The 26,004-nt window shown below is 43.6% G+C and overlaps 1 protein-coding gene across 1 annotated transcript; it reads left to right on the plus strand.

Annotated features, from left to right (window-relative positions):
• The first annotated feature begins 3,637 nt into the window (after nucleotides 1-3,637).
• Nucleotides 3,638-23,776, plus strand: MTNR1A (melatonin receptor 1A). The gene is made up of 2 exons (XM_036457880.1): nucleotides 3,638-3,857; nucleotides 22,805-23,776. The coding sequence occupies exons 1-2, from the start codon at nucleotides 3,638-3,640 to the stop codon at nucleotides 23,674-23,676; spliced, it is 1,092 nt and encodes a 363-aa protein (XP_036313773.1). The 3' UTR covers nucleotides 23,677-23,776.
• Nucleotides 23,777-26,004: the final 2,228 nt, after the last annotated feature.

Below are 26,004 nucleotides of genomic sequence, written 5' to 3' on the forward strand. Positions count from 1 at the left end.
GTAAACAGCAGAAAGCTTCTTAGTTTTTATTCAATCTGAATATCTTGGGAGTTTTAGTCCGTTTACATCCTGATTTGCCAGGCTTGTTCTTTTAGCGCCTCGAGGACTGCGTTCTCACTTCCTTTTGTCCATCATTCCGGTGCTTCTAGTTTAATGGCCCCCAAACATGCTGTGTTCCCTCAGCCCTGTGAAATGTTAAATTACCCTGCAAACGGGGCGTTTCAAACTGCAGGCAGGGAGGCGAGGCGGAAGTTACAGTCAGAGAGGTGAAGCATGAATGGGACTTGGCCCGCCATAGCTGGCTTCGCAGGTGGGGAGCGGAGCGGGGTCAGGAATGCAGCCGCTGCTAAAAGCTCAGGTGGCCCTCAGTCCTGCAGTGCATGGAGCTGAACGCCAGTGGCTTGAACACGCGTGGAGGCAGATTCATCCCTCGGAGCTCTAGGAAGGATCGCAGCCTCACGGACCTCTGATTATGTCCTTGCTGGGTCCCAGGAGGGCCAGCGGAGCCACTCCCTGCCGGACTTCTGGACTAACTGGCTGTGTGCTGATAAATGAGTGCTGTTAAGCCTCTGAATTAATTTAATCGAGGTCATTTGTTATGACAGCAGTAGGAGGCTAACGTGGTTTCTGGTGAGAAATCAGCTGTTAGGTGGATTAATTGTTCCCCAGAATGTAGAATACACCAGGTGTTTCGTATTTATCCTTGGCTTTCGGCTGCGGAGGAAGTGGGGCAACGGGAACTTTCAGTCGCTGCCGGCTGGTGGGAGTGCAAAGTGGTGCGGCCGGTTTGGGAGACGTGTTGGCGATTTCTTACTCAACTACTAAGCAAACGTACAGATGCTCTGGCCATCGTCTTTCTTGCTATTTACGCAAAGGAGTTGAAAACTCATGTGCACCCAAAAGCCTGCGTGTGGATGTTTATAGAAGCTTTATTCAGAGTTGACTGAAGCGGAAAGCAGCAGAGATGTCCTTCAGTAAGGGAATGGAAAAACCGTAGTACATCCGGACAATGGAGTATTTATTCAATGAGAGAGAGAAAAAGAGAGAGAGAGAGAGAGAGAGAGAGAGAGAGAGAGAGAGAGAGAGAGAGAGAGAGAGAGAGGCAGGCATTGAGGAACCTTAAATCCATGCTAGGAAGTGAAAGCAGCCAATCTGAGGAGGCTCCATCCTGTAGGATTCTAACTGTAGACACTCTGGAAAAGACCCAACTAAGGAGACAGTAAAAAGACCAGCCATTGCCAGAAATCGAGGGGAGGGGGGATAAGTCGGCAGAGCACAGAGGATTTTTAGGGCAGCGGAAATGCTCATAAGGATGGACACACAACTGTCCAAACCCAGAGAATGCTCAATATCAGGGATGAGCACTAAGACTTCGGATGTAGTGCTGTGTCAGTGTTGGCTAATGGAGTCTAAGAAAGGTACCCTCCTGGTGTGGAATGCAGACAGTGGGGGCAGGGGCCTGTGCATGTGGGTGGACAGGGGGCACATGGGAAATCTCCATACTTTTCTGCCATTCGGCTGTGAACTTAAAATGGCCCCCAAATAAAATGTACTCATTAAAAACCCTATTATTTAATTCAGTCAGTGCAGCCACGAATCCCTTCCTCGGTGCTCTCATTCTTCGCAGACACTCCATGTCACTCTGCATTTCACCTGCGCATTCACAGCGCACGCTGCCCACTGCGTGCTGAGGACCATGTCCTGTGCCAAGCGTGTAAACTGTACGTTCATGAGGGAAAGGCCATTGGGAACCTAGGACTTGGATCTAGAAAAACGTAAGAGGGGACGCCCTAGCACAGTGGTCGGCAAACTCATCAGTCCACAGAGCCAAACATCAACAGTACAGCCATTGGTATTTCTTTTGAGAGCCCAATTTTTTAAACTTAAACTTCTTCTAATGCCACTTCTTCAAAACAGACTGGCCCAGGCCGTGGTGTTTTGTGGAAGAGCCACACTCAAGGGGCCAAAGAGCAGCATGTGGCTCGCGAGCCGCAGTTTGCCGACCACGGCCCTAGTCATCCTCATCCGGGGGATTCTGGTGGATTTATTTAATTCCTTGGTAAGTACCTGTCTGGCGTCTGGCGGCTTTCCTGGAAAGTTGCAGGCTTGTCTTGTCCCATCGCAGACGCTTCTGGAATGACTCCAAAGGCCTGGGGGCCGTCAGTGCCTACTGAGGTTGTCGGTTTCATGGCCAAGATCAAGTGCGTTATTTTTCAGAGCTACCTACCGGGTGAATATGGGTCAACAGGGGGGTGCCTGCACGGAGAGCTGGGCAGGTGTGGAGGTGTTCCGGATCGGCTCCTGCGCTGAAGAAATCCAGACCTGCCTCGTGCGGCTGCGGAAGCAAGGTCGTGGCCACCTTGAAACGCCTCAGCCGGTGGCATTGGAAAGCGACATGCAACTTGTACTTTGCTCGGAGTCAGGGTGCCCACGGGCGTGGCTGTCATTTCCAGAGGCAGCATCCTCCGCTCCTGCTCCGGAGCCCCGGGAAGCCGGCAGAGGCTGCACCCACGCTGGGGACAAGCACCTGGGATTGAAGGGCAGCTTTCAAAACACCTCAAACAGAAGTAGCTGTTGGGGAAAATGATGATGGTAAAACAAAATAAAATAAAAAATAAATTAAATTAATAAAATAAATAAATAAAATAAAGTAAAAATAAAATAAATAAAACAAAACAAAATAAAGTAAAAATAAAATAATAAAATAAAATAAAATAAAATAATTAATTAAATAAAATAATTAAAATAATTAAATATAAAATAAGATAAAAAATAATAAAATAAAGTAAATAAGATAAAATAAGATAAAATCACTAAACTTTTTATTTTTTTTAAAATATATTTTGTACAGAGAGGAAGGGAGAGAGATAGAGAGTAAGAAACATTGATGAGAGAGAGTCATCGATCAGCTGCCTCTTGCACACCCCCCACTGGGGATGTGCCCGCAACCAAGGTACATGCCCTTGACCGGAATCGAACCCGGGACCCTTCAGTCCCCAAGCCGACGCTCTATCCATTAAGCCAAAGCGGTCCTGGCTAAAATCACTAAACTTTTTAATATCCAGCATAAGAAATGATGGATGGCCCTTTTCAGAGTGTGGGTGGAAGTGCTGAGCGCCGGGAGCGGCTTGTGATGGACGCACAGAGAGGGCCATACCCGCCCCAGGACGGCCTTGCTGTCTGCACCCCCTGCTGCCCGCGGGGCGCATGAGCCGGGCCCTCCCTGATGCCCGGTCCACGGGCGGGGACGCTGGGCCCGTGGTGGCCCCAGTGCCCCTCTGTCCCAGGGAGGCTTCGCGCCCTCCGTCTGGTGAAACGTCCAGAGGAAACTCCGAGGACCCGGGACCCCAGGCTCCCCGGCCGAGCGCGCAGGGGCCGGGCCGCCGCACGGGGGCGCTGTGGGCGCGGGACGGGCTCGCGGGGCGCCGGGTCCGGGGTCCGGAGCGGAGCGCACGCCGGTCCCGGGCCGCGGCTGCAGGTGCGGAGGCGGCCGCCGGGAGGCGCGGGCGGGCGGGCGGCGGCGGGAAGGGGCCGGGCCGGGGCCGGGGATGGGGAGCGGGTGCGGGAGGCCGGGGAGGAGCCTCCCGGGCGGGGTGCGCGCCGGGGCTGCTGGCGGGGGGCGCGGGCGGGGGGCGCGATGGCCGGGCGGCCCGGCGGCCCCGGCGGCATGAGGGGCAACGGCAGCGGCGCGCTGCTCAACGCCTCCCAGCAGGCGCCCGGCGGCGGGCCGGGCCCGCGCCCCTCCTGGCTGGCCTCCACGCTGGCCTGCATCCTCATCTTCACCATCGTGGTGGACATCCTGGGCAACCTCCTGGTCATCCTGTCCGTGTACCGCAACAAGAAGCTCAGGAACGCAGGTAGGCGCCCGCTTCCTCCCCGACGGCAGCCTCAGCTCTCCCGCCACCTGTCCGTCCAGCACGCTGCACCCCCAGCTGTCCGCTGGCTTTTCCTAAGGAGAGTAAAGTCTCTTTTCTTAAAAACTGGGGACGCGGAGTCATTTTTTTTCTATTAGAGACTGAAGCCTATTAGTTTATTTACCCTGAACCTTCCTGCCAAATGTATTGTGGGGGTTTTTATTCCTGTGTTTTTTTCTCTTTGCTTTCTCTTTTCTTTTCATTTTCTTTTCTTTTCTTTTCTTTTCTTTCTTTTCTTCTCTTTCTTTCTTTCTTTTCTTTTCTTTTCTTTTCTTTTCTTTTCTTTTCTTCTCTTCTCTCTTTCCTTTCTCTTCTCTTCTCTTCTCTCTTTCCTTTCCTCTTTTCTTTTCTTTTTTTTCCTTTTCTTTTTTTTCGTTTCTTTCTTTACTTTCTTTCTTCTTTCTTTCTTTCTTTCTTTCTTTCTTCTTTCTTTCTTTCTTTCTTTTCTTTCTTCTTTCTTCTTTCTTCCTTCCTTCCTTCCTTCCTTCCTTCCTTCCTTCCTTCCTTCCTTCCTTCCTTCCTTCCTTTCTTTCTTTCTTTCTTTCTTTTTTTCTTCTTTCTCCCATAAAACAGTAAGAAGTCTGCAGGCCCCGTGGGGTAGCAATCCTGGGCAGGGTCAGGTTCTCTTTGTTTTAGAGAAAAACCCCACTGTGTAGTTTTCAGTTTCTGAGGTTTATGAAGTCGATAAAGGCGGCGGGAAGTTCCTCAAAAAGCCCTTTCAACTGCCATCAACAAGCTACCTCCCGATTGCTTGGTTTTTCAGACTTTAATGTTCCCAACTTTTTTAAAATAGGAGAGAGATACGTTGGCAAAATGATAGTGCAATTATGCTAGTTTTGTCGTCAGGAGTATTTTTCAGTTTTCAGCATGCAATTGCAAACACACACACACACACACACACACACACACACACACCATAGGCTCCTAACCATGCTTGGAGTGCTTCCTCCAAGTTCAATATTTTCACACTTTACAAACAGGAATTGTTGTGATAAACCGTGTGTTTGCCTGTAATATACTACTAAGGCTGCTTCTGTGTTTGAGTTACGCTTGCTTTCCCCTCCGGGCAGTGGATGAGAATTGGCTTCTGCGGGGCGGAGGACACTGGGTGGCCAGACGCCCTGGATGGTGGGATGCACACTTTGTGGGGGTAGATGGGGAGGGAAGGACCCTGCACTTCCATGTTTGTCAGAAAGGAACGTGTAGCTGATCAATGCTGTACATTTGTTTAGCTCCTTTCTAGGAGGGGCCCCCTCCCCATTTTTCTTACGTTGCTTGAGACAGTACATGATGTAAGAATTCGTTAATAAGCACATGGATAGCATGCAATTAGTTAGCCCATGGGATAACCTCTCTTCTTAGCGGACTGGCTTAAACCAGAGGCATTCTCCTTCCAGAGGAGGCCCCCAGAAGAAACGGGGTAAGCTCCTTGACTGAGGTCTTGGTGATGTTTTGTTTGTTTGTTTTTATCTGACACCAAAAGCGAAAGAAACAAAAGCAGACATAAACAAGCAGGACTGCATCAAACCAAAAAGCTTGTGCACAGCAACGGTATCCAGCAAGTTGAAAAGGCAACTTACCGAATGGGAGAACATATTTGCAAATCTTGTATCTGATAAGGGGCTAATATCCAAAATATATAAAGAACTCATACCACTCAATAGCAAAAAACAAACAAACAAACAAAAAAACACCAAATTCACTATCTAATTTAAAAGTGGGCAGAAGGTCTGAATAGACATTTTCCCAAATAATTCCTAACTATGGCCAACAAGTGCATGAAAAAAATCTTCAACATCATTAACCATCAGGGAGATTCAAGTCAAAGCCACAATGAAATAAGCCCTCACGCCTGTTAGGAATGGCTATTATCAAAAAGACACAAAATGACAAGTGTCAGGGAGGATGTGGGGTAGAGGGTACGCTCTGCCCTGTTGGTGGAGATATAAACTGGTTTAGCTCAGATGGAAAACAATGTGGAGGTTCCTTCGGAAACTAAAAATAGAACTACCCTACCACTCAGCAATTCCACTTCTGGATATTTATCTGAAGAAAATGAGAGCACTAACTTGAAAAGATAGATATACCCCTGTGTTTATTACATTACTTACAATAGCCGAGACACAAAAACCAAGTACGTATTCATTGATGGGGGACCAGGTAAAGAAATTGTGGGATACACATATTGGAATGTTACTCAGCCACTAAGAAGGATGAAATCTTGTCATGTAGGACGACACGGACAGATCTTGAGGGCATTATGGTAAAGAGAGGCGATCTCTATTATCACCATATATGATCTCTGTTAGATGTGGAATCTATAAATAAATAGATACAGTAGCTCATGCATACAGAGAATAGATTCATGGTTTCTAGAGGTGGGTGTGGGGTGGGATGGAGAGATTGGGGGATGGGTGAGTTAGCTTCATGTTTGTTTGTTTTAGTTTAAATCAATTGGTTTAAAATAGAAGGATAAAGGGTCTGAGAACACCCAGAGCTGTGAGAGTGGTGTGAGAATTCTCTCTCACCCAGGAGCAGAGCTGTGGGAGAGCCTGCTTGCTCACCATGGCGAGGTCAGCCCAGTCTTCTCTCCCCTGGAGCTCTGGGTCGGGGAGAGCTCCCCCTGATTATATAGTAATCTGCCTGTCACTCTCCTCCGTGCTTTATCGATTGTTTTGATTCCTTGGATTGGGGTTCAATAAGAGGACTTTGGCTTTGATCTGCTCAGTGCATTCTTCTGTTCCCTAAAAGAAAGGGAAGGAGAAAGAGAAGGAGAGAGAGAGAGAAGGAAGGGGGGGGGGGGGGGGGGAAGGGGGGGAGGAAGAAAAGAAAGGGAGGGAGGGAAGGAGAGAGGGAGGGAGGGAGAGAGAGAGAGAGAGAGAGAGGGAGAGAGAGAGAGAGAGAGAAGGGAGAGAAAGAGAGAGAGAGAAGAGAGGGAGTGAGGGAGTGAGGGAGAGAGGGAGGGAGGGAGGAAGGAAGGAATCTATGCTAACTGTATCCTCAGGGCAGCCCTGTGGTGGGTGCCACTCTCACATTCTTTAAGAAAATGAGGAACAGGGACACAGATTGCTGAGCAGGGTTTGATTCAGAGAATGTGGCCCCCAAGCTCACTCTGTTTTGTTGTGTCAACAATTGCAGCATTTTGGGAGTTTGCATCCTATAGGTCCTTTCATTAAAAAATAAATAAATAAAATAATTCACATGCCTGGAACAATTCTCCTGGTTTATGGAAAAAAACTTATAAAAAGTGCTGCTTCCCCACTACTTTGTATTTTATTTGAGAAACAACCTTTATTTTAATCCTCATTCAAGGACATGCTTATTGATTTTAGAGAGAAAGGAAGGAAGAAAGAGAGGGACAGAGAAACACTGACCAGTCACCTCCCATACACACCCTGGCTGGGGATTGAACTCAAAGCTCAGGTGTGTGCCCCAACCAGGAACTGAACCCACAGCCTTGTGGTGTACAGCATGGGGTTCCAACCAACTGAGCACCCAACCAGGGCTGCTAAGCAATTATTTTTATCCTCACCCTAGGACATGTGTATTGATTTGAGAGAGAAAGAGAATGAGAGAGAGAGAGAGAGAGAGAGAGAGAGAGAGAGAGAGAGAGAGAGAGTCATCAGTGTGAGAGAAAAACATTAGTTGGTTGCCTCCTATACATGCTCTCCTGAGGATTGAACTCACAACCTAGGTGTGTGTCCTGACCTGAAATAGAACCCGAAACCTTTTTTTATTTATTTTTTTTATCGTATTTCTTTCATTACTTTTTAAAAAATATATTTTATTGGTTTTCCATAGAAAGGAAGGGAAAAGGATAGAGAGCTAGAAACGTCGACCAGCTGCCTCCTGCACATGCCCCACTGGGGATGTGCCCACAACCAAGGTACATGCCCTTGACCGGAATCGAACCTGGAACCTTTCAGTCCGCAGGCCGACGCTCTATCCACTGAGCCAAACAGGTTTCAGCGAACCCAAAACGTTTGGTTTAGGAGCTGATGGATGCCCCAACTGAGCCCTGCCAGGGCTGCTGCTCTTTCTTGCCAGGGCGTTTATAGAGCATACAGCCCTGTAGCTAGGGAGAGCCGCAGAGAGCCTCACCCCGGGAAGCTTTGGGACTTCGCTACTTTCACAATTGGGCTTTGTATTCAGATATCCACTGTTACGATTCAAAGCACTGGAGGCTTGGCTGGATGGTAATTTCAAACAGTGACAGAGACAGTGGATTCAATACTATTGTTCCGTCCTTCCATTTCTGTTAAATGTATCTTATTAAGGATGAAAAGATGGAAAAGAGAATGGAAGAAATGAGGTAAGAATATAAGAACGTGGCCCTAGCCGGTTTGGCTCAGTGGATAGAGCAATGGCCAGTGGGCTGAAGGGTCCCAGGTTGGGTTCAGGTCAAGGGCACGTGCCTGGGTTGTGGGCTGGATCCCAAGTAAGGGGCATGCAAGAGGCAGCTGATCAATGATTCTGTCTCATCATTGATGTTTCTATCTCCTTCTCTCTCCTCCTCCCTTCCTGTCTGAAATCAATAAAAATATGTTTTAAAAAAAGAAAAGAATGTAAAAGCATCTTAAACGTGGAACTAGGACTTCCTTCCGGGAATCTGGTATAATTGCTGATTATTTATGCCCCTGTCCTTCCGTTAAAGGAGCCCATTGACATCTGATTTTCCAGGGAAGAAATTAAAAATATTAAACAGGCGAATGTACGTCAGGGATGCTGGTTAGAACAGATACAGGCTCCGCCAGAGCCTTAGGTGCTGGCAGAAGGCTGTTCTGCTCCTGTCCAAAATTTGATCCTCGAATGGATACTAGCATATTTGTAATTTCTGAGTAAATTTTGTAGTACTGTTATGCCTAGATTTCAAGATCCCCAAAGAACACCAGGGAGCCGAGTCCGATGCAAAAGCAAAGAGCCTCTATTCAAGCCCGAGCCTGGTCTCTCCAATCTACTGACACAGCGGCAGGATGCAAAGAGCCCTGAGTAACAAGAGTACAGCTTCTTTATAGGGCTTAGGGCTGGGTGAGGGGGTTCGGGCCAGGGTCCAGTTCCACAGGTGGCTGGATGCGGTTAGCTTATTTGGCCTTCTGCATTCCTAAGGGTGGGTTAGGCAACTGGAACTATTTTGTAAAAAAAAACAAAACAAAACTGCTGTTTAAAAAATGTTTGCTTTCTAGTCTGCGTTAGCCTGTCTGAAGATAAACTCAGCTATATGACCTGGTAGGCCAGAGACTAGATATGCCCATAATCTCAATGCCAGGCCAGGTGCATTTTTCCAATTGAATAGAACTGTGTTGTTTTCAAGGCCAGCATCGAGATCACCACTAAGTGCACATAGGGCTGGCTCTTCAACAAAAAGGGAAGTTCTGCTTATAGCCTTGCTCTGCCCTTTCAGTATAACGGAAGGATTACTGGGAGTAATTTGCTTGCGATCCACCTTGGGACCTGAGAAAGCCTCACTTTCTACCTCTGTCAGGTACAGAAGGTAGCTAACGAGTCTTTTCGCCTCCCACGATTGCTGCAGTGACCTAGTGACACAGGGGTACAGGGAGAAAGGACACTTCGATGTTGGCACGTGGAAATGGATGCTTGGAGATGGATACTTGGACCAGGGTAAAGCAGGGACACCGAACAAGGGTGACTTCCACTGTCTAAAGTAATCGAATTGTCGGCATGACTTGCGTACTTTTCTATATTACATCACACTTTAAAACTTTTACAAAAAATAAAGCAGGTGTGCGATAATAACGTGCCTATTTAGAATTCAATTACCTGGCAATCACACTTATCTAGAATATGGCCAATAAATGGAAATAAAGCAGAAAATAGCAGGCTTTCTTCCACAGTTGATTTGTTCTGCCTTGGAGTTCCATGAAACGGTGCGGCTAGTCCCCCATAGATTGTAGTCAATTAGGGGAAGATTGGTGCATTTAAAGGAACAGCTCATATGCCAGCAGCATAGACTGAAATACTCATTAGCACAGGTCTGGAAAACCGAACAAGCACAACCTTTAGTGGGCACACCATGAAGAAGCAAAAAGAAACCCCCCAAAAACAAAAACAAAAAACCCTGCTCAGCATTAACTGAAAAAGACACAGGAGTGCAATAACGTGTTTATGACATATGACCGTCAGCCGTCAGGAATGGGCCAGCCACGGACTGTGTGTTCTGCCTCCGAAGACAGGGACATCCTATTATTATTATTTTTTAATTTGGTGCACAGCGGGCTAAACTGTCAATATTGTGAGAGGAAAAAAAGTTCCCCAGAATGACTTTAAGACAGTGCCATGGACACTGTTAGGCGGTTCTTGCCCTGCTTTCTTTCAGGTCCACACTAAATACTATCTGCCTCCCTCCTGCATTAGCATTGAGAGAGGCTCTCTAGAGTATGGACTTTGGGGCTCAGGGATCTGAGTTTAAGTTCTTAAGATGCTTACATATCTTAGGCATGCCCACTTGAAAATATTATTTTTCAATTGAAGTGTAATGTACACACAGTAAAAGTGCACATCACAGGAGGCTGCAGCGGGGTGAAGTTTTAGGTGTGTATGTGCTTATGTGACCATCGCTTCAGAGAAGTGATTTGAAACAAGGCTGACGATAGACGGCAGTATTATTACCCATGTGAGCTAGAACTTACGTGGAATCTAAGTATAATATGAAAGCCATTAACTTGGACTTTTCCTCTGGGACCGTCCACATGTAGTCCACATGTAGATTGTCGCCTGTGTTAAACTGGACTCCTGTTTGTGTCCGTGGCTAAGGCTTCGGCTGAGGCTCACTGCCTTCTCCATGACCCGTGGCCCCACCCACCCTCCGTTCATCGGCGCTCCAGCCCCGCCCATTGCATGTGTTCATAGCTACCTAGATTGAGCCCTTGGCCATTCTGCTTGCTGTGCCCTGGCTTTTGTTGCCTCTTTTCCCTCCTTAATTTCCCTTCTCTTCCCTTGCCTTCTCTTGTCTTCTCCTCCCTTGTCTGTTTCCTGCTCTTGGCCTCTAATATTCTTTAATTTCCATAATTGTATTCAATCTTTTAGTAGAGGTCACACTTGTATTTCTGTTTCCTGAAAATCACCTGTATTTCCCTGTATTTCTGTTGAGTCTTTTGTACAACAACAAAAAAGTCATATATATATATATATATATATATATATATATATATATATCGACAGCCTTGTTTCAAATCACTTCTCCGAAGCTATGGTCACATAAGTACATACACACGTAAAACTTCAATTAAAAAATATATATATAATTGATCTCAGAGAGAAAGGAGAGATAAAAACATTAATGATGAGAGAGAATCATTAATCAGCTGCCTCTTGCATGCTCCACACTGGGGATGGAGCCCACAACATGGGCATATGTCCTGACTGGGAATCAAACTGTGACCTCCTGGTTCATAGGTTGACACTCAGCCACTGAGCCACAACAATTGGGCAAGACTTATAAGTATTTTAATGATGTTATAAGCATGTTATAGTCTAGAAGTTCACTTATAGATTTCTTAAAATAATATTTGATATCTTGTTTCTTAAACTAGCCCACAAAATCATTCAAACCAGGACTATGGCTGAAATCATGCTCAGGATTGCTGGGCCATTGAAACTTATTAGCCCCTGATAGCAATCTGCCTCACTCTGAGTATTGATTTCTGAGCCTCTTGGACCCTGGGAGAATGGAAAGAGTGGTATAGAAGGGAGCAGGGGAAGCTTTACTTGTAATCCAGAGATGTCAGGAGATGGCTCAGGGACAGGCATGATGCTAGGGGCGGGGTGGCGTCATCAGAGATGAGGTAGAAATAAGTAGAAAGAAGTATATGCGGCTGCTCATCAGTTGAGTGCTTCCGTGTTGGGGACAAACATAGAAGATCCTGCAGGCTAGTGGAAGGAGCCTGTGCACAGAATAAATTCAGAATCTAGGCTCCCGAGCTCTTACTGAGTGGCCAGTGGTTGCAGATGAGTCATCATCTCTCTGGATTGTCTTTACATCAGCAAAATGATAGGGCTGGACCAAGTCTGGTATCCTTTGATTTACATGATTGTAACCTCACTCTGCGTTTAGAGATTATAATGCTATAAAATCGACCAGCAATAAAGAGAATTGTGGATATAATGACATATCTATACTAATAAAAGGATAATATGCTAATTAGAGTGGAGGTCTTCCAGATGTCCTTCTAGACAAAGCCCTAGCAGCTGCGAAGGGCTGAAGCTCAGGCTAACAGTGGCAGCAGCAGCAGGATAATGGTGGTGGGGGTGGGTGGGTTGCCTTCCCCTGATCTGCCAGGTCACCTCCTGCAGAGGGAAGCCAGACTGGGAGCTTAGGCAGAGGCAGTTAGGGGTGATCAGGCCAGTGGGGGTTGGGGGAGGGGGGCAAGTTAGGGGTGATCAGTCTGGAAGGGGGGCAAGTTAGGGTTGATCAGGCTGGCAGGGGGGCAAGGTAGGGGCAATCAAACTGGCAGGCAGATGAGCAGTTAGGAGCCAGCATTCCTGGATTGCAAAAAGGATGTTCCCTGATCCCCCAAAGGTCCCAAATTGAAGAGAGTGCAGGAAGGCTGAGGAAAACCCCTCTGTGCACGAATTTCGGACACTGGGCCTCTAGTATGTATAATGATAATAAGCATCATAGATCTAGGGGAGTGGGTCCCTATGAAAGTGCACCTCAGGTGCCCTCAACTGTCTGGTTCACTTGTAACAATATCTCTTAATGACATCTGGTTTCCCTGTTTTACTTCCCAAGGAGTGTTTGGGAGTTTTAGAAATGTCCTGTATAGTTTTCCTTCTTGACATGGAATGCAGCATAAGTCAAGCCTTTTTTGTGTGTGTGTGTGGACTCTTTCTGGTTGAGAAACAGGGGATCAGCTCTCTGGGACACAGGCAGCTTCGCATGAGTTTTGGTAGGATGCGCTGGGCATGCGTATGATGAGTTGATAACTGTGTGCCACAAAGCAATCCTCCCGAGTGGGCTGACCTGCATGTCTCTGGGTGGATCATGGAGAGAGATTCTCCCAGGTCTGTAGTGACCCTTCAGAATGTCATTATTCAGGAAGAGCAGCCTGAATAGGCAGCCAACCTCACCATTCGTCTGCACAACAATATCCACCTAAAGATCAGAGGTTTCACAGAGTGAGCAACTCACATTCACTTAGGTGTTAAAACAGATGGGATAATCTAATCATTTCTAAAATAATCAGACTATCAACTGGGGAAGTCTCTATCCAAGTTATCAGTGTGGTTGGTCACATGGTATCCTGGCGATTTGAAAACCAGTGCTCTGTGGGACCATTGTAGACAAAAATATGTGAACCAATTGCCCAAGTCCCAAAAGAGAAATAAAGACAATGCATTTGGATAATAATTTTGAGTCATTTTATCCTTTCAGGGATTTTCTTTTTTTGCATCTTATATCCTCTTTTTCATTTTGCATCTTATATCCTCTTTTCTTTGTAAATGATGTTTTTCTGTGATGTATTTTATATCCATGGATATCAAGTATAAGATAAGTGGAATTGTAACAGAGGACTAACATCTGGGATATAGACAATTGGAACTAATATACAGTATTCCTTAACAATCTGTTATGGTATCTTAATTATAATTTGAGACCATTTGTGATAAAACTTAAGCCCCCTTTATTGTTCTAGTGCATAATTAATTTTGCAAAAATTGCTGGCCATCTTTTAGGGAACATTTCCATTATAATATGAATATATTACAGGATTCACATCAAAGTAATGCCAATTATTAAAGGAATTCAGTTTTTTAATCTCACAATTTTATTTGGTAAATTTATTCATTAATTTGTGTTTGAAACATTTTTCAAACTTGAGAAATTAAAGGAGGAGACTGGTAAATTTCACTTCTCACACTTATTGCAGACAGCTGGTTCATTTCTATTTCTGTGGGTAAAGTAGAAAAATAACTTTTTATTTATTTATTTAGAATGTCTAGTGCTTTTCCACACAAAGCAATTTACAGCTTTTAAAGCACTTTCCTGCATTCTGTTTCAGTTGTCCTTATAACATCCTTCTTGGGTAGATAAGAAAACTGAAACCCAAAATTCACAGATAAGTGATCGGTATTTCTTATCTCTGAACACAACCCAGGGGAGTGCAGTGGAAGGAGCAGGGAAATTGAAACGAGAAGATCCAAGCTGAGTCTTATATCTGCAGCACTTTAATTTGGAGTATGCTTAGGATCCAGTTACTCCATCTCTCTGAGCCTCAGTTTCCCTATCTGTCCAATGGATGTACTTATCTCACACGGATGCTAGGAAGATAAACTTAGATTCTGCCCATCCATCTATCCATGCACCCATCTATCTGCCTATCACTTTGAAGTTATAAAATATTATGCAAATAATGGTATTATGAAGTTATTATTAATAGGCATCTATGATTAATCCTTATTAGGTTGTTTTTATTTTCTAAATGCTCATTTCTTTTTGCATGTACTTTTTAAAAATAAGTGGGGGCAATATGAATGCTAAGAAGTAAGTAAAGCCAGACAGAAAATTAAGATTTAGGATCTAACTCTCTTCTGTGACATTATGCAAATTCTCTGATGTCTCTGTTTTTCCTTTTGTAATAAACATATTTCCCCACAGCAAGTAGGGCTGCAATTCTAATTATCAAATTCTGAGAGACTGATTATTTCAATATCCAAGCTGTTCTCTAATTTAATAAAAATCAGTTCTGGTTGATCCTCCTGATAATTCTAGAACCCACCTGGCACCATAGTTATTGCAATACTGTTGACTACGTTCCCTGTGCTGTATTTTACATTCTGTGACTGTTTTGTAACTACCAATTTGTACTTCTTAATCCCTTCTCCTCTCTCACCCAGCCCCACCCCCACCCCCACAAAAAGAAAAACCTGCTCCTATCCGATAACCCTCAGCTTGTTCTCTGTATCAGTGAATCTGTTTCTGTTTTGTTTGTTCATTCACTTTGTTCTTTAGATTTCATAGAAATCATATGGTATCTGTCTTTCTCTGCCTGACTAATTTCACTTATAATAGCATAATACCCTCTAGGTCCATCCACATTGTCATAATGGCCAAGCAACATTCCATTCAAAAAGTTATCACCAAACTTGTGTGTATAGACTTAGAAAATGGTTTCAAGCTATTGAAGTCAGTGCTTAATATAATCTCCAATTTGATAGTAGCTTGCTAACACTGTTGATGTTTCCCTCCAGTAGCTTTCCATGATATTTGAAATTATTATTTCAAGGCTATTTTTTTTTTTTTTTTTTTTTTTTTACTTTTTAAGACATTTTATTGACCACCCCATGCCCCTTGCATGCTTAGCCATTGTTTTGAGTTTTATGACTCCCCCCGCCCCCGGCCTATGTAGTACATTATTATGGAACCCTAAGTTTTTCCAAATTTGCCAAAATAATTGCCAGAATCCCCTGGAAACCTTAGGACCGGGGTTTCAGAGTCCTAGATACATTATTGAATTTGGACCTGATTTTTTTTGGCTTCCCCAGCTATGTATCTTTTGAGAAAGTAGCACTTTCCAGCATTCAATTAATCATAGAAAAGATAGAGCTTATTTTTGCCAGCTTTCAGAATCATTATTCTCTTGGAAAATTTGAAAGTTCACCAAAGACAAAATAGTTCTAAAGTGAACCTCCTGCTTTTGTTTTCTACTACTATTGGATGATTCTGTGTTTTTGTTGTTTTAAATAACTGCTTTGAAAGATATCTGCCTTAGAGGTCATTTTAAATTTCCATGGAGTATCTGCAGCTGGTTCTGCTCATTCTTTATTAAAACCTTTTGACATTAATAACTAGAATAATTTTGGTGAATATTAAGATCTTTACAAGGTGCCTTGAGTTTCTCCCTATATTTCCCAAGTATTTCTAAGTTGCCTCACTACCAGAAATGCTCTGTCTTACATAAAAGAAACACACACACCATCAGGATTTTCTAGGCTTCCAAAGAGGCAATTAGTGGAGTGTTTTCAAAAAGGTTTTGTATATGCTCAGAATTCCACATGGTATTATCAGTACAGTATTATCTACTCCCCTTCTAATGACGATCCCTTCATCAGCATCCTAACATTTTCATCTTTCAAAAAGATTGGCGAATCAAGTTGACCTGAAGCCTGAGGACTCTATGTGATATTTTAAAAATTTTTAGTGAAATTTAATAATGTTACAGATGAGGAATAAACTTTTGGACTTTCTCATCAATGTGTTCTAAGATAATTTTTTCTGCAGAGCTGTTTACTTTGGGCAATTACATAGAATTTGGTCTTAAAAAAAAAAAGAACAAGAAAGAGGGGAAAAATCTACTTGGCGCTATATATTTTTCAGGCTGTTGAGAGTAAATTTGAGTTGTGAACTTAGGTCTTAAAAAGATACTTGCTTTATTATTGAGCACTTTTGGTGCTTGTTGAATTGAATATTCATTTAGATAAATATTTATTGCATACCGTGTTTCCCCCAAAATAAGACATCATCCGAAAATAAGACCTACTTACAGGTTTCCTTCTGAGTGCAATATAAGGCATCCCCCGAAAATAAGGGCCCCCCTAGGCTAAACACGAGAGATTTGGTCCACTGATTCTGAAAAAAAAATGAGTCACAAGAAATTCACCAGGAAATTCAGGAATTGGATTGTTATGATGATGTTCCAGAAGATGATGACATGATTGTCACTGAATAAATGAGTAAATTCTTGATACTGTAGGATTCACAGTTTGTCTGGTTTGTGTTAACAACTACCGTACTGCCGTACCGTATACAGGCAATAAATTTCCTTTATTTTCATTTAACAATAAATGTGTACCATATTCTTCTTCATGGAAAAATAAGACATCCCCTGAAAATAAGACCTAGCGCATCTCTGGGAGCAAAAATTAATATAAGACACTGTCTTATTTTCATGGAAACAGGGTATCTACAGTATAAGACAGAACATAAATGGTCAGAAAATTCTGGTTTGTCAAAATGCAACACATTGTGTTAAGCTTGTGTAAAACATGGCTCCTGTTTTCAAAGAAATTATTTGAAAACAGGACCCATGGTACTCCTAAAATTTATGTCTTTTAATATTCAAATAAAACTGTAACGTGGAGTACAAAGATATGACTGCAAACATAATTGTATAATAGAGAATCTTCTCAAAAGAAATTTGAAAGTTGGTTGGTGGATGATGGTAGCTGGAGCTCAAAGTATACGGTGATGAGAATTTTTTAAAATGTTACCTCAGGATGAAAGAAAAATAGGTAATAGATGGCAAAGTTAAAGATAGAGCACACGTAAGGCAAAATTGGAGAACTTCAAAGAAATTAGTCAAGAATAGAAACAAAGCATAGCTACTTGAGGATAATATATTGACCTCTTATCCTAGCTAATAGAGGGAAGGTGCAAATTGACCATCACACCGTCACAAAAATGGTGGCACCCAATGCACAAGATGGTAGCACCCAGTCCCCTCAGCTCCGCCAGAGGCCCCCAGTCCTTTCAGCCCCACCAAGGGGATGGGTGGTAATGAGCACGCTGTGTGGCCAGACCCACCCTCAGCCCCCAATAGCCCAGTGCTGGCCCGAGGCACAGGCAAGCCTTGGATGTCAGCTGCCCAGGGCTCCCAGATTATGAGAGGGGGCAGGCCAAGCTGAGGGCTCTTCTTCCAGCCCTCCCCCTCCTCCTCCCCAGTGCATGAATTTTCATGTACCAGGCCTCTAGTCTTTGGAATAAAGCAATACAGTCTGAGAAATACTTCCTTAGAAAACCTCATCATAGAACTGAAGGTCTCTCTTTGGCTGCTTAGAAACCCAACCTGAGAGCTGGGTTGGAGATGCAGTACCCATGCTTCATCGAGGGAGGGCTCTGAGGAAGAACCCGAAGGAAGTGAAGAGAATAGGCTAAGGCACAAGAGAGTCAAGCAAGGATGGGCTCTTTTTGAAGCCTAGTCTTGGCTCCTGGGCACAAATCTAATCACACAGTTGTCACCACTGGAGGCAAGGGGGCTGGCCTTTTGTACTCTGTGGTCAGTGATCATCCTCATCTGTTCCACGCAGGGCAAATCTCTGGGCAAGGGTGCAGCTCAGCCAAATGCAAGCGCCGAACACTCATCCAAATTCCAGAGATAAATGCACTGTGCTGACAAAGGCCACCTGGGAAGGGAATTAGCAGCAGCTACTATAAGGCTTATAAAACAGAGAATGTACAGAGGCAGACTAGAGGCCAAGAGGCCAAGCTTGTTGTAGTAATGGGCTCCCATTGCCAGCGTTTTGAGGATAATATTTGACCCTTTATCCTATCTAATAGAGAGAATGTGCAAATTGACCATCACACCATCACAAAGATGGTGGTGCCCATAGCCACAGATGGTAGCACCCAGTCCCCTTAGCCCCACCTGAGTCCCCCAATCCTTTTAGCCCTGCTTGGGGGATGGGTGGTGGCAGGCACGCTACGCAACCCGACCCACCCACAGGCCCCAGTCACCCAGGGCCAGCCCAAGGTGCAGGCAAGCCTCAGGTGGCAGCTGCCCAGCTGTCCAGGGTAGTTCCAGTTTAACTAAATTGAAACAATACAAACAGAGAAGAAAATGAGTATTCTTGGGTTAAATCATTGCAGTTTTTATTATTACCTAATTAAAAACAAGGCAGCCGAAACCGGTTTGGCTCAGTGGATAGAGCGTCGGCCTGTGGACTGAAGGGTCCCGGGTCCGATTCTGGTCAAGGGCATGTACCTTGGTTGCAGGCACATCCCCAGTAGGGGGTGTGCAAGAGGCAGCTGATTGATGATTCTCAATGTTTCTAACTCTCTATCCCTCTCTCTTCCTCTCTGTAAAAAATCAATAAAATATATTTTTAAAAAAACAAAAAAACACAAAAAACAAGGCAAACATTGTTGATGAAAACCTTAAAGGCCCAAACTTGGCACAATATTATATGGGGAGATAAATTTCTCTGTAATTCACACAGCAGCAAAATGATGCATAAGTAATTATCCAAATGCAAGTCAGCATGAGACCCACAAAGTGTGAGGTTCTTATTTAAAGCAATAAAATAACTGATAAAAGATGAGCATCTGACCAAGGATAGGAAATTCTTGCACTCACACCAAGCAAAGATGTCACTCGTTAATGTGCCCAGTTCCTAATTGAGCCGTCTGAGCATTAAGAAAAAAATGTGACTTCTGCTTCACTTCCACCTTCCAAATCCTATACAGCATTCCTTTGAGGACCACGCTCACACACCAGGAAGGGAACTCTGGGAAGGGTACTTCCATCTTAGCTAAATTGAAACAATGCAAACTCACCACAGTCCACCCCTTGGCAACTTGTTATTCATATATCTATCTCCGTTAGCTAAACTCAGCTTTTAGATAAAGGAAACAGCATAACTATGATTCTCCCCAACATAATGCAACTAGCCTTGAAAACTAAAAACCATGCTAACCCTCTCTCCCCAAAGACAACCCTGTCTCTTTATTCATCTTTGCTTGATTTTCGTTATTCTTCTAGTTGAATCCCTGGCCCCATTAGATATCCTGTAATGCAAATACTGAGAGGTGAGGTGAACTGCTAGTACATAGTAGATGACACGGGGGAGAGAAGAGGGAAAAAGACAAACAAAATAACCCCTCCCACACACACAACACGCACCCACACACTCCACACTTACATAGCAAATATGATAAAGCTTCCACCCGAGCTACCTGATAGTCACATCTGCATGGAGTCTATGGCTTAATTCTTTTCTCCCAACACTTGTAAATGAGATTAGTTCAAAGAAAATTAAACTAATGATTTAATTAATATAATTACTTGAAGAGAAAAGAAGCATAATTACTACAAAGTAAATGGGACAGAGAATAAAAGCCATGGAAGCACTCTATGACATCATTTGTGATTTGATGCATAAGCCCTTTCAAAAATCAATCTGTTTTGGGCCAGTTTGTCATCATGACAATCTGGGTAAAAACTGTACTATTTTGATGATTATTTGCTGTATAACTGAATTTCACATATTATATTTTTTTAAATTGAACGTATTGGGGTGATGTTGGTGAATAAAATTATATAGGTTCCAGATTTATAATCCTATATTGCATCATCTGTATATTGTATTGTATGTTCACTATCCCAATCAAAGTCTCCTTCCATCATCATTTCCCCATACCCTCTTCTACATCCCCACACTTTATTTATTATACCTAATTTTAAACTATTAAATGTGTTGGGTTAAACATTTATTAAAATAATGTTTAACTCAACATTATTAAAATAAATGCCCACTTTGTAATTTAAATATTTCATTGGAATTTGAAATTGATCTGTAGAAAAAACCAAAAATATATTTTATTACTTTAATTTGGCCTAGTATAACCATTTTAAAAAATATATGTTTTATTGATTTTTTTTTACAGAGAAAAAGGGAGAGAGAGAGAGAGCTTGAAACGTCGATGAGAGAGAAACATCGACCAGCTGCCTCCTGCACACCCCCAATCGGGGATGTGCCAGCAACCAAGGTACATGCCCTTGACCGGAATTGAACCTGGGACCTTTCAGTCCACAGACCGATGTTCTACCACTGAGCCAAACCGGTTTCGGCAGTATAACCATGTTTAAAAGAAGTTATTTTTATGAAAATTTATTCAAAATTCCTAATTAATTTGCAAAATCTTACTTTTATTTTTTTTAAATCATGACTGCTATTTTACTTCACTTATTTGAAATATTTTTTGGGGGGGAAATCAAGATAATATAGGAACTTTAAGTACAAAGGCTATTTCATTTCAGATGTTGGGAGATGACAATTTAATTTACTTCATCAAGAATTTGAGCAAACGTCTCACCTGAGCACTATGCAGGATACAAATATGAGGAAGACATTCTCAGAGGACTACAGTATAGAAACTCAGAAAAGCCATATTTCCAAATGAATGCAATAAAAGGCAAAACATGCAGTCCCTCTCCTGGCATGTTTCTCCACACTGTCTAGCGCACTTGCTTCCTGAAGCCTCTTCTCTCTCTCTGTATGTACTCATGTACTTCTTTCTTTCCATTTTAATTTTGTTCGTTTTTTTAAGATCAAGGACCATAGGATCCCTGTCTATTAATTCCTGTTTCCCCAGCACTTGTCATAGGCACTTAATACGTTTCTATTGAGTGGAATTTATTATAATTTAATCTGAATTAAAATGATATATAGCAAATAAAGTGATCTAGGAACCTTCAAAAGAGGAAGTGCTTCCATGTGGTTGGGCAAATAAATAAAATCTGGGGTAACTTTTATTATGTAAGGTGGATTTGAGGAAATGGGGAGCATTTTAAAAGTGAAGAAAAGGCCGTTCAGAGCACAAGGAATAGTGACCAAGGCCAATGAGCCATAAACTAAAGAATCTACTTGCCAAACATCTCATAAAATTTGACCAGAGTTGTTTTTTTAAAAAAAATATATTTTATTGATTTTTTACAGAGAGGAAGGGAGAGGGATGGAGAGTTAGAAACATCAATGAGAGAAACATCGATCAGCTGCCTCCTGCACACCCCGCACTGGGGATGTGCCTGCAACTAAGATAGATGCCCTTGACCGGAATCAAACCTGGGACTCTTCAGTCTGCAGGCTGACGCTCTATCCACTGAGCCAAACCAGTTATGGCCAGAGTTATTTTTTAAAGTTTAAAATGTGTTGCATTATTATATTCATATAGAAATTGACCACTTAATCTGAATATTGAGGGTTAATTTTTGTACCTTAAGTTCTTTATTCACCTAACCTTTTCCCATGAAGTAGAATCCCAGCATCACTTACTGAGCATGTAGCATGTGACAGGTACTGCTCAGCACTGGCCATCGATGGCCTCATCCACTCCTCATCATCCTCCCTCTGAGGGAGATGCTATCATTATTCCCATCTCAGAGAAGAGGACTCTGAATTTGATGGGACAATGTCCCTGGCCCCAATTAGTTAGCTGGTAAGGGTTGAAGCCCATATTCTCACCCAGACAGCTGAGGGCAGAGTCCTCTTTTCTCTTAAATATTATGTGATGGACACGAATCCGTTGCTCTCCCGGAAGGGGAATTAGAGGTCCATTGGAGAGGGGCAGAAGGCCTGGAACTGAAGGAAGCCTTGGCTAGCTGGGGAAATAACACCACATGAAGCTTCTCGGGGAATGTGGACGGTTCCAGACCAAGAGATGTGATGGGAGTACACTGAACTCAGGACTGTAACGCACATGAGAAAGCAAACGCTTTGAAAGACAACAGTTTTTGAAGATGGACCATGCCTTGCTCTGGGGCTGTGGGAAATTGTGAACCATGGAACTAACCTGACAGAGGCAGCAAATGGGCTCGCTTCCTGGTGAAAATAGCCTCCATCATCCTTAAACCATAGGGGCCAGATGTCAAGTCATCCAAATTGCGGAAACATCTCAGTTTTCATCATATATATATATATATATATATATATATATATATATGAAAAAAAACTTTAATTTTAATTCTGTTCTAAGCATAAAATGCATTTATATACCACGGTTAAATTTAGTACAAACTATAAAAATGTTAACACTGATGTTTCAACAGAAATCTATTAAGATCCTTTAGAAAAAACTAAAGAAACAAGTCATTTACTGCTGTGAGGTTGATATTTTTAATGATGTCAGAGAGAGAGAGAGAGAAACATCAGTGATGAGAGAGAATCATCCATCGACTGCCTCCTCATCCACTGGGGATGGAGCCCACAGCCCTTGCATGTGCCCTGACCTGGGATGAAACGTGGCCTCCTGGTTCCTACGGCTCTGCTCCATCCCTGAGCCACGAGGGCTGGGCACAGCTCAGTGTTTCCAACCAATGCGACCCGTGCACTATCCATTGGGCGTTCAGCTGTGTCTTCCAAACCATTCTCCCCCGCAGGGAACATCTTCGTGGTGAGCCTGGCGGTGGCCGACCTGGTGGTGGCCGTGTACCCGTACCCGCTGGTGCTGACGTCCATCCTGAACGACGGCTGGAGCCTGGGCGCGCTGCACTGCCAGGTCAGCGGCTTCCTCATGGGCCTGAGCGTCATCGGCTCCATCTTCAACATCACGGGCATCGCCATCAACCGCTACTGCTACATCTGCCACAGCCTGCGCTACGACCGGCTGTGCAGCAGCCGCAACTCGCTGGGCTGCGTGCTGCTCATCTGGGCGCTGACGCTCGCGGCCATCGCGCCCAACCTGCGCGCCGGCACCCTGCGCTACGACCCGCGCGTGTACTCCTGCACCTTCGCGCAGTCCGTCAGCTCGGCCTACACCATCGCCGTGGTGGTCTTCCACTTCCTCGTGCCCATGGCGGTGGTCCTCTTCTGCTACCTGCGCATCTGGGTCCTGGTGCTGCGGGTGCGGCGCCGGGTGAAGCCCGACCCCAAGCCCAGGCTGAAGCCGCAGGACTTCCGGAACTTCCTCACCATGTTCGTGGTGTTCGTGCTGTTCGCCATCTGCTGGGCCCCGCTGAACCTCATCGGCCTGGCCGTGGCCTCCGACCCCGCCGGCATGGTGCCCCGCATCCCCGAGGGCCTGTTCGTGGCCAGCTACTACATGGCCTACTTCAACAGCTGCCTCAACGCCATCATCTACGGGCTGCTGAACCAGAACTTCCGCAAGGAGTACCGCAGGATCCTCGCGTCCCTGTGCACCGCCAGGCTGTTCTCCGTGGAGAGCACCAACGACGACAGGGCGGGCAGGGCGAAGGGCAAGCCCTCTCCCCTGAGGACCCACCACAACCTCATCAAGGTGGACTCCGTGTGAAAAACAAGGCTCTCCTGGCAAGACATGCATCCTGCTCAAGGTCTCACTCAATGGCGTGTTTGCTTCCCTCCTGACAGATGTCTAAGAAAACTGTGGTTGGGAAAAAACAAACAAACAAACAAAACAAAAAACCCCGTGCTCTTCTTTTAAATATATTTTATTGATTTTTTTACAGAGAGGAAGGGAGATGGGGATAGAGAGCTAGAAACATTGATGAGAGAGAAACACCGACCAGCTGCCTCCTGCACACCCCCCACTGGGGATGTGCCCACAACCAATGTACATGCCCTTGACCGGAATCGAACCTGGGACCTTTCAGTCTGCAGAACCACGCTCTATCCACTGAGCCAAACTGGTTTCAGCAAACCCTGTGCTCTTAAGAGGTTGTCTCTATACTTCCTGAGCGGAGATATCATCAGCCTTCTGAACAAGTTTCCAATTCTTATTAAGTGAAACACAGAGCCGTATGTTCATTGAAGACAATGGTTCAAGGACAGAAGGGGGTACTTTGAAATAAAGATGCTGATTGTATTCAAATGGAAAAAAAGTGTGAAAACTTTTTGAAATTGCAAATGCATGCCATCAATGTCGTCACTGCTTTTCCCCCTCCACGTTTTAAAAACTTTCAGTAGGAAAACTAGTGGCATGTTTTATTTATAAGAGTTGATGGAACAAAATGGGGTAAGGTAGAATGAGTGACTCTTCACACCATGAGAGGCTGAAAATAAATCAGCAATGAACTCAACAACAGCAAGCACTGCAAAATTTTCCGCTGGCATTGGGTAGCCAGAGTCATCATCATAAATGTTTGCCGCTCTCTATTAAAAGTTGCACATTGAACTATATAGATAAATGACAGAGCCCTTTGTCAGTCCATAAAACCATAATGTTTTAAAGCCATAGCTACATATAAAACTCTATGTGACCTTATTAGACATTTGGTTTATTTGTCACTGAATGTCATTATTAATCATGCCACTAACTAGCTGTTCTGAATTGATTTCTGTTAAGTAATTGGCATCTTAGTTCATTAAAAAGAAAAATGACAAAGAATCAAAGAGCTGTAGATTCTTGGATATGGTGTTGAATGTGTCTCATACGGACAGTCCATTGGGGCCAGTAAATATCTAAGTTAGAAAGTTTTTCTTTTATCCCTATCTCAAAACAATATTCTTCAATAATTCATTTAGTATTTGATTGCCCTAATAAAACTGAAAGCCTAGAAGAAGAAGAAAAAAAAAGTGAGTGACTGTTTTTCATAGAAAGTGACCCTAGTTTGCCCCAAGTAGCTATTTGGGACTATTAGAGGTTTATTACATAGAGTGCTTTGCAGGATATTAGTGCAATGTTTTCTTGTATTTTAAAGTTCTTCAACCAAACTATCTCATCCTAGAATGAGTTGGTGATTTGCAGCTCTACACATAAAAAACAAACAAACAAACAAAAAACAAAACAGTGATCTAAACACATTTCCTAAAATCTCTATATCTAGATAATCACAATCTCCTTGGAAAGTTCTAAATCCATTATTTGGAAACATTCCTCTGATAATTCTTTTCATCAACCATATTTGGGAACTAAATTATGGTTTGTGGGGTGATGGTAGTGGTACATGTGTGTTATTTCTCAAACTTTACCTATTAAGTAATTTACGTGTAAAAATGCTAGCCAGAACCAAGTTAAGAGTAGCAATCAGTTCTTTTATTGTTAAGGTTTCATATTTTATTTTATTTTTTCCATCACCATTTTCCCCCTCTATACCCTCTTTTACCTCTACCTATGCCCCTCCACCCGTGAAATCATCACACTGTTGTCCATGTCCATTAATTTTCTCTCTTTTTATTTATTTTTTGCTCAATCCCTCTATCCCCACACTCTCATTCCCTAGTTGCTGCCTGCTCTCTATCTATGAGCTTGGTAATTCAGTTTGCTCCTTAAATTCCACATATGAGTAAAATCATATGGTACTTGTCTTTCTCTGACGGGCTTATTTCACTTAGCATAATGTTCTCCAGATCCATCCATACTGTTGCAAAAGATAAAATTTTCTTTCTTTTTATGACAGAGTAGTATTCCATTGTGTAAAATGTACCATAGTTGTTGTTTTTTTTAAATCCAAGAGTAGAGATCATTTTTAAGCTAACATTCCAAATTTTAGATAACTGAACCTTAAAAAAAAAAATCAACCTTGTTAACTGAACTCTTTTTGAAATGCATTACAGTTTTTTCTTGATGCTGAGGATCAGTTGCTATGTTGGTAACTCTAGAGCACATGTGTCAAACACAGGGCCCGCGGGCCAAATCCGTCCCGCCAGGCCTTGCAATGTG

Source organism: Pipistrellus kuhlii, unplaced genomic scaffold (genome assembly GCF_014108245.1).
Source record: "Pipistrellus kuhlii isolate mPipKuh1 unplaced genomic scaffold, mPipKuh1.p scaffold_m20_p_3, whole genome shotgun sequence".
Classification (NCBI taxonomy): Eukaryota; Metazoa; Chordata; class Mammalia; order Chiroptera; family Vespertilionidae; genus Pipistrellus; species Pipistrellus kuhlii.

Bases quoted from the DNA above. Each gene is read 5' to 3' on its own strand.
- MTNR1A (XM_036457880.1), top strand. From the start codon at position 3,638: ATGGCCGGGCGGCCCGGCGGCCCCGGCGGCATGAGGGGCAACGGCAGC. The intron at 3,858-22,804 runs GTAGGCGCCCGC...TCTCCCCCGCAG, and splicing joins CAAGAAGCTCAGGAACGCAG to GGAACATCTTCGTGGTGAGC.